At 44.3% G+C, this 17255-nt stretch overlaps 1 protein-coding gene across 1 annotated transcript; it reads right to left on the bottom strand.

Annotated features, from left to right (window-relative positions):
* Positions 1-13950: 13950 nt before the first annotated feature.
* PDE6H (phosphodiesterase 6H) lies at positions 13951-15888 on the bottom strand. The gene is made up of 3 exons (XM_074983965.1): positions 15755-15888; positions 15106-15146; positions 13951-14027 (listed from the first exon to the last, which is right to left on the bottom strand). The coding sequence occupies exons 1-3, from the start codon at positions 15886-15888 to the stop codon at positions 13951-13953; spliced, it is 252 nt and encodes an 83-aa protein (XP_074840066.1).
* Positions 15889-17255: the final 1367 nt, after the last annotated feature.

The following is a 17255-nucleotide window of genomic DNA, read 5'->3' as shown; positions in this document are numbered from 1 at the left end:
TGGGCTGCCCCCACACCCATACCAGGAAGCTGGTGCTGGTATAAGAAACTTGCAGGTGCAGGAGTGCTGCAGAGCTGGACTGTCAGCAGTGGCCCCCTGCCGAGGGGTGGTAAATCCCAAGCATCACAGCACGCCTGCAAGGTTACCATGAACCTCCAGTGCTCCAAAATATCTGTTAGTCTATAAGGTGCCACAGGACTTTTTGTTGTTCTCGAAGATACAGACTAACACGGCTACCTCTCTGGTGCTCTACAGATTGACTCTGGGTCATTTGACTTCAACCCTTTCTGGCCATTTGTCCTACTGGGCACAAGTTTTGCTGCAGCTCTGTAATAGCATTTTCAGCCATCATATGCATGCCTACATTTTAATCAGATAATGTCACAGAACCTTAAACCTTAACCAGTTGATTTATTTGGGCATTTCTTTACTTACAAAATCTTTTGCCCAAATAAATCATTTAGTCTTTAAGGTGCCACAGGACTCCTCATTGTTGTGGACAGATCCAGATTAACATGGCTATCCCTCTGAATAATGTCACAGACACATTTTTTTCAATTTTATATTAAGGGCTTAATAATGAAATTCACAGACTGTATGGTGACCAGCATCTAGAAATACCTGAGACTATTTCTATAGCTTTGGAACAAAAAAAAAAAAAGAATGTTTAACAATCTCTATTGTCATAAAAATTATTCTTTTGGAGACTGCCTAAGCCCCTTCCCATATTTAATGTGGGATAAGGAATTTTATAAATATTATTATCATAAGTGGGGTGGGAATGTACTTTGGTCAGATTTTCCCACTTACTCTCTTTGACTTGTATACCAAAAAGTAAATATTTCCCTAAGCACCTTGAGGAATTTTCCTTATTCTTGGCTTCTTTCTTTTCTGCCTCCTTCCATTTCCAAATCTTGGATACAGCTGTGTGACATTTTATCAACTACTTGATGCAAAGGGGAAATCGTTTTTTAATATTATAAACTTGGCTTGTGTTTGTCAAAAGTTTCATACACTTTGTTCCAGTTTTGAGATGACCCAGGGTGTTTTAAGGTTTCTTTCTAAACCCATAGGGTTGGATTTGTTCCAGCAGAAAACTTGGAGGGGAGTGGAAGGTGGAATAGACCAGTGTGAAGTGAACAGGAAAGAAGAAATCCATGTAAGCTGATAGTTTTTTATAGCTCTAGCTGATTCCATTGCCGTTTGGGGCAGAGACTGTCTTTTTAATTTTGTGTTTGTACAGCACCTGGCACAACGGGGCCTGATGGGTGCCTCTGAATGCTGCTGCAATCAGTGGTGATGTGTGTTGGGTGCACCAGGGTCACATGCACCCCCTCCTGTGTCTGCCTCCCCGTACGCTCATTGTCAGCACCTCACTACTTCCGGTCAGTGTGGGGACAGTACCTCCCCTCCCCTGGCGGTCATGCCGCTGTCTGGCGGTGCTGTTTTTGGGGAGGGGCGGGACTTCTGCTGCACTGCCCTGGAAGTGGCAGATGAGGGTGGAGCTATGGGAGGGATGGAGCAGGACATGGATGGGATTGGGCATTGGTGGAGCAGAGGTGGGAAGGTGTGGGGCATGGGCAGATTCTTCAAAACCCTTATTAGAGCTAACAGTTAAAAGATCAAAACTCTCTCTCTGTAGAATGGCTTAGGAAAGGGTTGCTTCCCCCCAGGTGGGCACAAGGTACAGCTATACCATTGATGTTCAAAATCCCTTCTCTGCGCCAAGAATCGTAGTTCCGTGGTCTATGCCTACAGCATGAGAGTGAAACATGGATAATGCAGATGAGGTCAGCATTATTTACATAGGGGAATGATAGTGGATTTGCAGGGAGGGAATGAAGTTGCAAGGGCCTGAACCTCAGCATGTAACATCTAACTTGAACCCATAGAAGCCACAATTCAGAGTGACCTTGGTAAAATGCAGGGAGAGAGACAAGGAGAAATGTGTTAGCTAGCTCTCTTCCTCTCCAGTGATAGTGGACAAACACACAGATTTTCTGCACCTTTCATTCTCTGTGCTGCAAAAGGAGAGAGGATGAAATGGCCATTTGGTTAGTTGAAGGTGCAGAAGGTGATGTATTTTGAATGAGGACACTGATATTCTGGAAGTATTTAGAGTTTTGAATCTTCTGTCCCTGAGAGAGTAGAAAACCTGGTATCTTAACTGTGCTTACAATATATTATAATAAGTGCTACAGGGACTTGTTCTAAAGTTGCGCTATTTGGAATCAGCATTTAAATATGACAGCGGGGATTAGTAAAAGTTACTGCCTAGATTCTCAATTGTAAAATGTGAAATATAGCTCCACTGGCTTTGAAATATGCATCAATGGAAGCTTAATTGTTCTTTCTTGTGAGCCCCAAGCCATGCCAGTTACCTGCTTTCAGGAAGTGTGATTTTTTTCCACCAACAAACCTCCTTTTACACACTTGTTTCTAGACAACAATATTTACATTGTCAAAAATTAAGGATGGGGCCACTTATGGGGATTTCAATAGCAAATCAAGCTACCTCAGACCTCAGGATGAGACCTCCGGCCTTTTTTTTATCATATGAACAAGGCTTGAAGTTCCTACTGCATGTTAACTAACCGCTGGTAATTAACAGAAAGTAAAATCCTAGAGAAGAAAAGATTGTAGAATTAACAAGCATTAGCTAGATAAAGTAAACCCTACTGTTTTCCTTGTCTTGTCTAGTGGTTTGGCTTGGCTCCACTGGGATTTTAGCTTATGTTACCATAGGTTAGCTAACACAAAGTAAGAGCACACTTCTTTTTTACAATCGTAACAGAGAGAAAGGCGTGCTAGTCTATATACTGTCAAAACAAAAAAGCAGTAAAGTGGCACTTTAAAGACTAACAAAATAATTTATTAGGTAAGATTTCATGGGACAGACCCACCTCTTCAGACCATAGCCATACCAGAACAGACTCAATATTTAAGGCACAGAGAACCAAAAATAGTAATCAAGGTTGACAAATCAGAAAAAAAAATTTCAAGGTGAGGAAATCAGAGAGTAGAGGGGCCGGGGATGTGTGTGTGTCAAGAATTAGATTAAGCCAAGTATGCAAAAGAGCCCCTGTAATGACCCAGAAAATTTGCATCCCAGTTCCAACCCTGTGTTAATGTGTCGAATTTGAAGATAAAAGAGAGTTCAAGACTGTTGTGAAAATTCCTCTTCAGTAAGATGTAGACTTTTAAGTCATTAACAGAATGGCCCACTCCATTAAATTGTAGCTGACCAGTTTGTGGATCAAGAGTGTTTTTATGTCTGTTTTGTGCCCATTAACTCTTTGTCTAAGGGAGTTTGAAGTCTGTCCAATATACAGAGCATGTGGGTATTGTTGGCACATGATGGCATATATGATGTTAGTTGAGGAACATGAGAATGTGCCCATGATTCTGTGAATAACCCGGTTAGGTCCAGTGATGGTATCTCCAGAATAGGGTATGTGGACAAAGCTGGCAGCGGGCTTTGTTGCAAGGAAAAGTTCCAGGACTGGTGTTCCTGTGGTAAAGACTGTGGCTGTTGGTGAGAATCCTCATAAGGTTGGGAGGTTGTCTGTAGGAAAGAACAGGCCTGTCACCTAGGGCCTTCTGGAGTGTGGCGTCCTGATTAAGGATAGGTTGTAGGTCTTTAATAATGCATTGCAGTGGTTTGATTTGGAGGCTGTAGGTAAAGACCAGTGGTGTTCTGTTCTTGGCTTTTTTGGGCTTACCTTGGAGTCTTCAGATGCAAATGAGATAGTCACCCCAGGCTCAAGAGAAGAGTTGCATCCACACAGGCTCTGATGAAGAGAAGATGGTCTTGTTGGCAGACACTGAGATAGCAGGTTATGGTCTTATCTACACAGAAAGGGTCACTTTAGTGGGTTTAGCAAAGATACACTAAATCAAGGGGTGATCACGCTCTTGTTGACTCTCATACTCAACCAGAATGAGACACATATGGGCAGACACTTCAGTAAGTCAATCTAAAATACACCCACTACACCCATGCTATTCATATAGCTGGAGTTGCATATCTCAGCTTTGAGAACAACCAGAAGTCCTGTGGCACCTTATAGACTAACATACATTTTTGAGCGTAAGCTTTTGTGGGCAAAGACCCGTTTCATCAGATGCATGAGTGGGGGCGGGGTTCAGAGGAGTATTTAAAGAGTGAGGTCCCAGTAAAAGGGAGGGCCAGAGCTGACAAGGTCAATTCAGTCAGGGTGGAAATGGCCCATTATCAGATCCCTGATGATGCAACAAGACAGGCCTCGCAAGGAAAACAAGAGGACACCACTGGCCATCACATACAGACCCCAGGTAAAGCCTCTCCAACGCATCATCAGGGACCTGCAACCCATCCTGGACAACAATCCTTCACTCTCACAGACCTTGGGAGGCAGGCCTGTCTCCACCTGCAGACAGCCTGCCAACCTTAAACAAATTCTCACCAGCAACCATGGACCACAACACAGGAACTCTAAACCTGGAACCAATCCCTGCAACAAACCTCGCTACCAACTCTGCTCACGTATTTACACCAGCAATATCATCATTCACCTGCACATCTACTAATATGATATACGCCATCATGTGCCAGCAATGCCCCACTGCAATTTACACTGGCCAAACTGGACAGTCTCTATGTAAAAGAATAAATGGACATAAATCAGACATCAGGAACGTCAACGTACACAAACCTGTGGGAGAGCATTTCAATCTCCCTGGACACTCAGTAACAGATTTAAAAGCAGCAGTCCTACAACAAAAAAAATTTCAAAAATAAAATGGAGAGAGAAATCTCTGAGCTGCAACTCATTTGCAAATTTGACTCCATCAACCAACGATTAAACAGAGGCTGGGAGTGGCTGGCCCCTTACAAAAGCAGTTTCTCCGTGCTGGAAGTTCACACCTCCACATTAGAATCTGACAATGGGCCACATCCCCCTGACTGATCTGACTTGTTTTCTCCTCTCTTGATGTATACTACTGATAATGGGCCATTTCCATCCCAACTGAATAGATCTTGTCAGCTCTGGCCCTCCCTTTTACTGGGACTCCACTCTTTAAATACTCCTCTGAACCCCGCCCCCTCACTCATGCATCTGATGAAGAGGGCCTTTGCCCACAAAAGCTTATGCTCCAAAATGTCAGTTAGTCTACAAGGTGCCACAGGACTTCTTGTTGTTCTTGAAGATACAGACTAACACGGCTACCTCTCTGATACATATCTTAGCATGACATTGCCTCCTAGTGTAGACCTGGCATAGGATGGAGAAGGCGACTGTGACTTCCTTGTGCAACCAGTAACAACGCTAAACATAATTCATTTGCAACAAATTAAGTTTTTCTCAGAGTACACGACATGGTGTGTTCTCTTAATGGAGATGCCCGAATGATCCATTTTCGTCCAGCTATTTCATGGAGAACCCAAATGCTAAAATGTTATACAGTAAATCACATGTTGGAAAGTTATGTATTTAAAATAGAACCCATTCAAATATTTTCAATAGCTGAAACTTGCAATATGAATAGAGGGCATGTTTTTACATGTCTTCAAGTTAATAGGTAGACAATGTTTAGGAATGGTCCTCCCGTAACATGAAAGAAGTCCAGCTGGGACATTTTAGAAGAGTTAGGAAGAAATAGATGAACACTGGCCTAAAATGTCATTACATATACAATAGAAGACTGTGTGGGTGGCAAATCTCTATGAAACTATGATGGATGAAAGAGGTTCAGAAACACAGCCATCAAGAGGAGCATTCATCCTTAATGCAAAACAGTAAGATGTACTCAGAAACCATGTCAGAAACCATGACAAGATTTTCCATCAAGCATCAGACAGGTTTGCCATCTTCAGGTTTTACATTTTGTCGGACATAAGTGAATGTAACCAGAGTTTAAGAGTTTGCTTTGCAGTGAACTTTGCCATTCCATTTTGGCTCATCGTCTTTCCACTATTTCTCTAGGAACTTTTGTTAAACTCCTCCATAGGCCTTCTGAAGAAACAGTGCCTCATATTTCTTCCAGAGGTGCAATTAGGTATAGTCAGAAAGCAATTTTGTGGATAAAAAAGGTCATAATCACAGCTTTCGAAACTATTGGTCAAGTATCTAGTCCTCATGAAGGCCCACATCATGGCATCATCTGCATAAGGCCCCACTTGTTTATGCTGTGCAACCTCCCAATGTTACTTTCCTTTGCTGGAAGCGTGGGCTGGAAAGGGCTGGAGGCTGCATTATAACAAGAACTCTCAATATATTGACTCTGAGTTCTCTACAATTATAAACAAACAACAGGGTGATGCACAGAGTACATTTTGATCCTGTTCAAACCAGTGAAGTCTCATTAATGTGTTTGTTTACTGCACACACAGAGCACAGAGATACAAATAGCTTCTTTTTCTTTATTTTGCTTATTAAGCTATATTAAAAGTGCCAATTGAAAGCCCTTGGTGTCTTTGCCAGAAGTTAAAAATACAGTCAAATAAAAAAACCAAACAAACCAGAGCCAGGAGTTGTTCTTAACCTCAAATCAAAAAATAACCAACCACAATAGAAAAAACCCTAACCAGTGCACCCCCCTCACCAAACAAGAACCATGATGGTTGCCTCCCCTCACCTCAGATCTACCTCCTGAAAAGGCGTGTCTCAAATACCACAGATTATTTCAGTGCTGTAGCTTCCTAGTATTATTCATTATATGCTGTAACATGTTCTTCCATTCATGCTCTCCCATGCATGCTGATCTTTAGAGCTGGTAACAACACAGTTAGGCAGAGTCCTTTCAGTCTCTTCAAACTGTATAGGATTTAATGTGGTGACAGATGCCTCTGTATAGGAAGCCCAAAATCACATGGGCTATTTTTGTTTTTTACAATCACATATTTGATTGTAATCTCACAGTTACTTTCCTTCAACCTATCACCCCAGGGTCTCTCCTGGGACTAGTTCCTACCACATTTCTTCTTACGTAAAGCTTGTATGTTGAATGATTACCTCCAGATGTTTTAACTTGCATTTTTTTTTCTATGCTGAGTATTAGTGTATGTCCTGCTGCTTTATCTGATCTCTCCAGACTCCAGGGAAATTTTAGTGCTCAGCTGCAGGGTCCACAGAGATAATGAGGGTGAGGCACTGCTCGCCAACTTGACACAGATGAATAATAATCTAGACAAATCCTGTCTCTGCTCCCTCCCTCCTGCCAATTCTCTCTGCGCATCTAGCAATGGTCTCCTCCCTGTCCTTCAGGCTGTGTAAGTGCTGTAGGCATAAAGCCTGTGGTGCGTTGCCCAGGCAGAACTGCCTTCCGGCTACAGTAAACCCTTGATTTAAGGGACTAATGGCAGGAAGGGGTGTCCGTTAATGCCAAAAGTCCATTAAAGTGAAATGGGTTACTGGACTGAACTGTACAGTATTCACCACAGCATCACCACCCCCCAGCCAGGATTCCCCCAGCCAGGATCCCTCAGCCCACCTGCTGAATAAATGCCATCAACTCACCAGAGCCACATCCCGGAGGAGCTGTCGGGGTTGCTGCAGCAGCTGGCGATGCTGGGGCTGGAGAAGCCATCAGGGTTGCCGCCACTGGAGCCACCATGGGCTTCTCCCACCAGAGCGTGAGGAGGCAGCACTTGCATACGCACCTCACCCCAATGGGAGGAGCGCATGGTGACTCCAGCAGTGGCAGCCCCTATGGCTCCTCTGGCCCCGGCCACTGCGGTGGCCCTGGCAGCCCTGGCCGCTGTGGCGGTTCCAACTCCAGAAGCTCTGGTGAGTTGCCGACATTTATTTATTTATTTGGGAGAGTGTCTATTATTTCCAATGCCCGTTAAATCAGGGTCTGTTAAATCGAGGGTCTACTGTATTTCCCTCTCCTTGACTTTAGGGTGTTTCATCTCCGCTGTTCTTCCTTCCTTTCTATAACATGGGCACTGCAGTGCTTGACTCTTTGAAGCATTTTGAAAGAAAGGGGCTATCAAAGTAAAGTGGTCTTGTGCTGAACTTTTCACTTGTTTGGGTGCCTACAAGCTGCCTTTCCTGTGCCCCTTCTCATAACTCTCCTCCCGCAGGTAATCCTGGAGCCATCTCCTCTGAAGCCACTGCCAATGACTCAGCCTTCAGGTATAGCCTTGTTCACTTTCCAGTTTTTTTCTGGGTAGAGGGGTCAGGGTGTGGGTGAGGGGTTGGTGGGGGCAGGAGCAGGGTGCTGATGGGGAATCGGGGGGGAGGGTGCAGGAAGGAGATGGGAGGGGGGCGCAGGAGCAGTTGAGAGCGTGATGGGGGTATGCACTTACTTGCTCACCTCTGAAAGCACATGGCTCTGCGCTGTCTCTCTCTGCTCCCAGACACCATCTTCCGCTGCTCTGATTGGCTGAAATTCTGGCCAATTGGAGCAGCGGTATGAAGCCTCCGGACAGGTCTGATGAGGTCACTTCTGCTCCCCGACCCCTTCCACCAGCAGAGCCCACAGTCTGGATCCAGCCCCGGCTTTCCTGATCAGGCCCACGAGGCTTGGAGTTCCAAACCCTCCACCCCGCCACAGGACGGATACCATGGAGGGGAGCCCTGAGCCTCAGGGTCCGTATCCAGACAAACCAATCCAGATGTGGGCTGCAGGTTAGGGGTTACCCACTCCTGCACTAAATCCCCTTGCTTTGTTTTCCATATTTCTTCTAATATTTTTTCCTGTGAACATACCTTTGTTCTTGAGAGAGATTGTGTGATGTGTACAACCCTTTGAGACATAACTGATTTAGTTTGGTGTACTTGGGAGTCACTGTAGGCCATATTACTGAACCTACACAAAGAGCCAAATACCTCATTTATCTTGAGGGTGGAAGATTTGGGAAGATAATATCTACACCCACTCTGCGCTCAGACTCAATAGAAAGGAAAGCTTTCATTATTCCCTAGAGCAGGGGCACAGTGGTGAGGGGAGAGCAAGTTCTGAGAGGGTAATGAATGTGATCGCAGTATCAGGGACCTCGTTGCAGGCGTGAAGCTCGGAAAGGAGGCAGTCTTCATGATGAAGCGGGTCTTTGCCCATGAAAGCTTATTCTCCAAAATATCTGTTGGTCTATAAGGTGCCACAGGACTTCTCATTGTTTTTGCAGATACAGACTTACATGGCTACCCCTCTGATACTAGTCTTTGGAAAGGGGGCATTACATTCCATGTGTTCTAATTTTTTTTTTTACTGTTGCCTAAGATGAGTGATTAACAGTCTGAAAAATCTTAGCACTGACAACTCTTGTGCAAAGCCTCAGCTGCAGGAGTCGTGTGATTATTAGAGAATCTCGGTTTAATGTAATTGTGTGTGTGGCGGTGGGGAGTTCCAGCCCTGATGGTTGGGAGGAAAAAAGTGCAAAGTGTATGCCAAAGGCTCACTAAAAGGTCAGAAACCAGAAGGCAATGAAAAAGAATTCAACGTTTATTATTTCAGCCAATCTCATGATTTTTTGGGGATCTGACTCACAATTTATGAATACTTGGGTTCATAATACTGAAATCTGCTTATTTTTTCAAAATGTTCTCCGCCATCACACATATGTACACTAGGTTATTATTGCAGGGTGATGTATGAGAGATGGCCTATCTACATTTGGTTGTTACTGACCTGTGACTCATATGCACTAGGTTGGTCACATATTCATTATCATAGAGCTGCTTAGAGCTGAGCTTGTTGAGTTTGTGAATTTAGAAGAAAAAGGACTATTGAAATATCTTTAGGGTAAGTAAATTTGGAAACAGAATTTGTAAACAGCTTCAAGGCTGTATCCATGGGGCTATGCTGGATCTACTCCCAGGCTACGTCTACACTAGCATGCTACGTTGAAGTAGCCTATTTCAAAGTAAGAACATCGAAATAGGCTATTTCGACGCGTATCGTCTACACGTCATCCAGGGCTGGTGCCGCTGACGGTCAACATCGAAGTAGCAATGGGGAACGTTGAAAGGAGCTGCCCCGGAAGGAAATGCGGTGTGTCCACGCACACAAGCACTCTCCATCGAAATAAGGGGCCAGCAAAGCCTGCGGACGGGGTCACAGGCTGGACTAGCCCTTGTGGGGCAAGAGCAAGCCGCTCCCTTAAAGGGCCCCTCCCAGACACATTCGGCCTGCACAGCACGAGGTCCACAGATCCGACAACCGTTTGCAGACCCCGGGCACACAGCATGGACCCCCAGCTGCAGCAGCAGCCAGAAGCCCTGGGCTAAGGGCTGCTGCATGCAGTGACCATAGAGCCCTGCAGGGGCTGGACAGAGCGTCTCTCAACCCCTCAGCTGATGGCCGCCATGGAAGACCTCACTATTCCGATGTAGTGGGACACGGATCGTCTACACACGCCCTACTTCAACATTGAACGTTGAAGTAGGGCACTATTCCCATCTTTGGATAGGAATAGTGATTTCGACGTCTCGCTGCCTAATGTCAATTTCAACGTCGAAATAGCGCATGGCGCGTGTAGACGTGACACGTGCTATTTCGACGTTGTGCCGGCTACTTCAAAGTAGCTGGCTAGTGTAGCCGCACCCCTAGTCTAATCTGACTAGAGGTGAAAGAAATAACATAAAACGCTTCAAGTAAAGTGATGCATTGTGTGTCTATTGTTAAAAGTGATTTCAGTTCATTTCTTCAAGAATTTTTAAAACAAATTTTCTTTATTTTTGTTTTTAATAGTAAAAGAAAGAATACCCTGTTACAATGTGTACATGCTGCGGTATTTCATTGTGTTTTTAAAATACACTTTTGCCCCTGCAACACTGCCAACTCTCACAGCTTCTGGAAATTACGATTGAAGGGACTTTCTTGTTCTCTCTTTCTGTTAAAGACCAAAAGGGAACGTGTTTTAAAATTCCTTTAATACCAGTCATTTAAATGAAAGGACCAGCTAGCCTCTTAAAAGAATCTCCCAAAACTTAAAACCAAAAGCAGCTGCCCCCAAACCCTTGCAAAATAAGTTTTCTACCAGGGATGAGAACTAGCAGGGAAGTTATTGATTTTGAAATCTTTGAGAGGGAAACTTAGCAATACTCCTGTGGTGGAATGTACCAATACCAATACTCCTGTGGTGGAATGTACCAATGTAGGGTTCAGAGAAGGAACTTTATCAGCACTTTGATGTTCACTAGAATGCCCTAATTTCTGGACTTCTTTAGAAAGAGGGAACTTTATGAATGCCCCAGTATTTGCTGACAGAGAACAGTACCAATGCCACAGGTTCATGTCTCAACCTGGTATGAAAATGGGAGCTCAAGGGCTACTCTAATGATCACACCTCTTGATATGTTCCTAATTAAGCATACTGATGAGAGAGGCAATGATCACACTTCTTTGTGTGATCCAGAAACTGGAACCAATAAGCCGTTTCCCAAACAAATTACAAGAGACAGAGACAGAATCTGAGAGGGAGAGATAAGGGTCATATACATACAGCAATATAAGGTGAGAGAAAGCACAAGAGAAAACTGATACCCTTATTTAATTAAAAAAAGATGAATGAAGTAAGTTACTCATATTTAAAAGCTAAATAAAATCACACCTGCACAGAGAAGATGCTAAGAAAGAGGAAGAGCTGTAAAAGGAGAAAAGGGAGCAAGAAATGAGGAGCAACAGTGCATGAAAAAAAAAAAGGTTATGGATGGTATCTGCCTAACAAGTAGCCTGGTGGTATAGTTCGCCAGGTGCCACACAACTGGTACATTGCTGTACTATTTTCCCTGTCTGTGTACTACTGCTTCCTGGTGACTGATCTACTGGGGGCAAAAAAGAGTACTACCAACAGTTAATATCCCCTTATCTTTAAGTGGTGAGTCTTGTGAGCGTTTAGACTAAAGATCCTCAAACTAGAATAGCTGTAGACCATGAAGCAGCCATGTATTTGTAACATACTTTGTGAAAGGTGATATTAAAATTTTGGCTTACACATATTTTCTAAACATTTCCGAGTAAAAATGAAGACATATATAAATCATTAGTTTGACACATACAGTGTAAAACAGGGAAAGGGAAATTTCAGTGCAGTGAGATTTGTGAAACTTACCACGATTAGAAAAAGGACAATCTTTTATGTACAGCTGATAATAAAAACCTGACCCTGAACAAAAGGAGAATCCTTTCTTAATGCAAGAGAGGAAGGGAATCTCCTTGCCCCCTTCCTGCACAAAGTCGAAGTGTAGCTAAATGAATCACCATTTTCCAGCCCCACAAGGACAAAGGCTGACTGAGACCAAGAGATAAATCAGTAAGGTTACGTGGAATTACTCTGCTTCTGCCTACTCCCAGCTGTTCTCTTTTTCCTACAGCCAGACTTGCTGCATGCATGCTATAGCAGTACACCCAGTCTCTGAGGTAAGGGCCTTCAACTTCAATATAAGAAATCTGCAAAGCTTTAAGTGAGGCGGGGCAGGAGAGGAAAATGCTTCACATTCCATGCTTGATAAGAATGGGGAGTGATGTGGGTGGAGGGAAGGCTCATAGGCAGTGACTCTGTGGGTGCTCTGGGGCTGGAGTAGGGGGTTGAGCACCCTGAGGTGAAGAGGCTGTCAGCACCTATGGGAGGGCTACTCTATGCTAAATATGAGGGAGATGGTGGTAGGAAGGACTCCAGCTTGTGCTAAACCCACATGGGGCTAGACCCGTGGTGCCCAACACACTTGCTGTTTGCCACATGTGGCAAACTGGACACTGCGGTGTGGCGAGATGCGGCTCCATAGAACCACACACACAAAGTGCTGTCTGCCTGCTCCTTGCATGTGTCCCACCACTTGGTGGGACAAGTGCCTGGCAGTAATGGCAGCAGTTCCCCCAGCAGCTCTGGCCCAGAGCAATGAGGCGCCTGTGGCCCTGGCACAGCCCTGGCAGCTGCAGACCAGCACAGCAGCTTTAGCCATGGTGTGGTGTGACTCGGCTCCAGTGGCGGTGGCACGGCCCTGGTGGCTGTGGCCCAGTGTGGCTTGTGTGGCTCTAGCTTTGGAGCAGCATGGCTTGAGCATGTTGTGTGACCTGGCAGATACAGGCTATTTCTCATGCCCATGTGGTACCAGGAATGGGAAGGGATTTTTCCTTGTAAAATATGAAAGTTTGTCTCACCCTGAGAGTGACTCGATTAACCCCCCAGGAGAGCAGAGAGAGGTGAGTGCTGAGATAGATTCACCTCGTGATCTTGAACATTCGGGCTGTCAGCTGTTCTCACTGGAGCAACAAAAACCTGCTGATTACTCCACTAACCTGGGGATAATACGGGGAAGCTATAGTATTTACAGGCCCTTCTGTGCTGTGAGGGTGATTTTTAGCATCCGGTTCATGCACATGTGAGAGACTCCAGGCTTGCATTCTTAATGGTGGTATAGTGGGATAGGTGACTCTCAGGACTCTGTTCCATATGTATATACACAGAGCAATTGGCTGCTGGCTCAGATATTGCGGGAATATCATCCATGTCTGTTGGACTTCATATACAGATGGAAAGCTGAGGCAGGAGAGTGTTCTGAGAGTTGGGGGAGGGGGTGGGTTAAATCAGAGTTATATTTCATTAGGACAAGGGTAGGAATACAGGATAAGACTTCAAATAGGCACATACAGACAGTATCTCTGGGAAGGGGACAGAGGGTGAAAATTCCTATGTACAGCATCCAAGGAATTAGGGACTACAGGTGAGACTTCACGCACATGAATACCCAGGGGGAAGATAGGACATTTCACATAGATATTTAAACATTTCTAATAATTTCATCAGATGAGGCATGGTGAATATTCAGGGTCCCTGATAACTTCTTGCCCAGTTAATCTGAGAAGAAATTGCTTAGAACTAGATGAATCTCATGAAGCCACCCTGCACATGCTCAACAGGTCAGCAGCTAGACGGAAGGGCCAAAAATAAGTGTCACTGGTGAAGAAGACCATTCTGGAAACTTGGAAGACATCAGGGACACCAGGGCAGATGTTGGTGACCTAGATGATACCAAACTGTGCCAGCTCGTGCAGTTCCAGATGGCTGAAAGCCTCCCATGGGCAAATCACTGTGATATCTGCAAGACAGAAAAAAAAAAACTGGATAAGCTCCATACAGTCTCAGTGTATCCCATTGATTCTTCTCTCCTAGAAGGATGGTCAGGCTGATTTATGAAAGAAATAGTGCAAGGTGAAGAGGAAAGGAAAATGGGCCTGTATTCAAAGACTAGGCTGAGAGGTGAGGGGCAGTATTCCCCCACCACATCAATGTAAGAGTTGGCAAACACCTGCCTCCTGCTACACTAAGCTAGATAAATGGTTCTCATGTGGCGTCTCAGCTCTTACTGCATCATAGTCCATGTAGTTTTGTATCTCCTAGCCAACAGCTGATAGCTAGAGCTAGGTGAACAGCTCATTTAAAAACTATTGATTAATTTTGCCTCCCTGTTAGTTTTTTTCAATTGCCAGATTGTGATTTTCTAGAATACTTTTGTTATTGGGCATTATTTGCTGAATAAGCTTTGTGTGTAAATTATTGGGCTGTATTTGATGTTTGAAACCTGAGCTCTTTTGATTAGACACTGATCACGTAGTGCATTTCTGGTCACTGGTTGGATGAACGTAACTCTTGAAATCAAGGTTCTGGTGAGAATGCTAATAATCAGCTATTTGAAATTCACCTTATGTGATTTTTCCTGCATTACTGGTATTCAGGTAACTGTGTCTGTGAACTTTCCTGCTGATGAAGTCATTTTCTAGAATATTTGCTGAAAGCAAACACAAGTGAGCCCATTCACAGCCAAGTGAACACCTTTAAAAATTCAAATAGACACAAGTAGCCTTTTTCAGAGTATTTACCTAAATCCATAGCTGATAAAAGATTGCAAGAAAGGGAAGCCAGAACACCCAGAAGGCTCCTTAACCACTTTTGCGTTGCTACATAATGGATGGGCAAAAAAGAAATTTATACCTGACCGTATCAGGCAATCGTATTAAGCATGAAGGCTGATTGTCCAGCTGTCTTGGATGGTTTAGACACAAGGAATCCTACACCCTGGGGGAGAGTTCAACTAGATGACCCTTGCTGTTCCTTTTAAGCATAGGAGTCTATGTTTTTGTTACAGAAATACAAGTGCAATATTACATATGACTTACCTGTTCCAAGTCCCTCCATACCTGGAATGTCATCTCCAAACCTGTGAGAAAGGGCCACAGAGAAGTGAGACTTGAACAGAACCAATGGATTACCTCCCATAGGAACTTCCCTAACTGAAGGGAGATTGGGTCAGTACTTGAGAAATGGGGATAATTCAGTGAGGATTTTGCTAATTAACAGGAAAAAAGGACATAAAGTCAGAAGCAGAGGAACAACTCACCAGGTGTTCCTTGCTGCCTAGGGGAATGGAGTTGCCCATTTTGGTTGGATACATTCCTGGAGATATCGCTACATGACATAGTCTTTAAAGATTAATCGTTGAGTCCTGAAGACCCCAGGCCAATCCTGGAGGGATGGCAAATTTAAAGGGGAGTCACACAAGAGTGTAATACAAGTATTTCGTGGTTTGGCCTAATGGATTCTATGGAGAAGTTGGTTCTCCTCTCTTGCAGGCTTCGTATGGGGTATGAATCACTTCTGGCATGATTTCTTCCCTATGAGAATGTATTCTGCCTTCTCAAATTCTATTCATTCAGAGATTCTCTGAAGGATTCCAGAGATGAGAAAGTGTATCAGATCACCTCACTGCCTTGCCTAATGTATGTGAAGGGTTAGACCACCCCACGGAACACTCATTAATGCTCTTACCCTTTTACTCCTTTCTTTGGGGGCTTGCTTTTGAACTGTCTTGTCTGCCTTTGCTTGAACTTGGGAGGTCCCTTGCGGGGTGTGGTGGGACCAGATGTTGCTTCTGTGGTGTTGAGGGTATTGGTGTCACTCATTCTTGGGTTGCTGTATGCAAGAGGTACTCCTCTTTCAGATCTTCCCGTCTGTAGAATAAATGCAGGTAGCAACATTGAAGGAGGGTGTTGAATTACAACTTTCAGATACCATCAGCCAAAGGAGAGAGAAAGGACTATAACTTTGACTAGAGCCTAGGGATGGGGATTCAACAGCCAGTATGGGCAGTGAAGTTGTCCTTAGACTGTTTGCCAGAAGTTGGGGATGGGCAACAAGGGGTGGATGATTCCCTGTTCTGTTCATTCCCTCAGGGGCCCCTGGCATTAGTCACTGTCAGAAGATAGGATACTGGGCTGGATGCACCTTTGCTCTGACCCAGTATGGCTGTTCCTATGTTGCTATGTACAGTATAAAAAACAGAATAGCATCTGCGTCACATTGCCAAGGATAAAAATGTCAAGTTCTCAGTCTCAAAGCCATGGGGACACCTGCCGGGGGGGGGGGGGGGGGGCAGGGAGACATTTATCCTCTTAATAGGATATTTCGCATTGACTTGCAGACAGATGGTTACATCTGCTTCTGAATTACACATTATTGGTTAATGCTGGAGACAAGTTGCTAGATCAGGTGGCCCAGTAATCAGTTCCATTAGAGCAGGAGGGCTAGTACCAATGGAGCTAGACAACAGGTGTGTCATATTCTGGTATGGCCTATTTTTTACTGAATATTCAGTATATATCTGTTGTGTATGACATCACCCTAAGAAAATGTTTATATTCATCACAGAATATCTGGGCTAAATGGAATATTAGCCACCAAGGGAGATAGCTTTTTTCCCAAGATGTTTTAAAATGGACCAAGTCAAAGCAGTGGAGAATATATTTTAGGAACTGATCCTTCACTGACTAGTACATTGGAGAGTGTGAATGGGTGAGATGATCTAACAGAGATTGTCCATCTCCAATTTTGATGATTTTAAGCAATCATGAGCTTTGAGCCTTGCATCCTCCATTGCTACACACAGATCAGGCCACAATTCCATACTGTTAAAAGAAAATCCAGGAACAAAGCTAACCGATTAACGCTGTGTGGGACTCAATATTTATGGGCACCATAAATCTGTACAGCTATCTGTTCAACAGATTGTAAAAATGGCTGAGAAATAAACTGGGCATTGTCACCGCCCAGGGGATGGAGGATAGGAAAGGATATTAATTCTATTGCTGGCACATAGAAGGAATAAATTCTCTTTCGTTTGAGGTGGGAGAGCTGCTGCATAGATATCTGAGCATCCTGTCCTGATATACCCTACAGCACGTGGATCCCTGACTCCTGTGTCCCAGGGGGTCACCTGTCCTTCACTAAGTCTGATGCAGCTTATTGCATGCTGTTCAAGCGCACCCAATGG

The sequence above is a fragment of the Carettochelys insculpta genome, chromosome 1 (genome assembly GCF_033958435.1).
Source record: "Carettochelys insculpta isolate YL-2023 chromosome 1, ASM3395843v1, whole genome shotgun sequence".
NCBI classification, from domain to species: domain Eukaryota; kingdom Metazoa; phylum Chordata; order Testudines; family Carettochelyidae; genus Carettochelys; species Carettochelys insculpta.
Note: the sequence above shows the minus strand (reverse complement) of the source record. Positions and strands in the feature narration are given on the sequence as shown.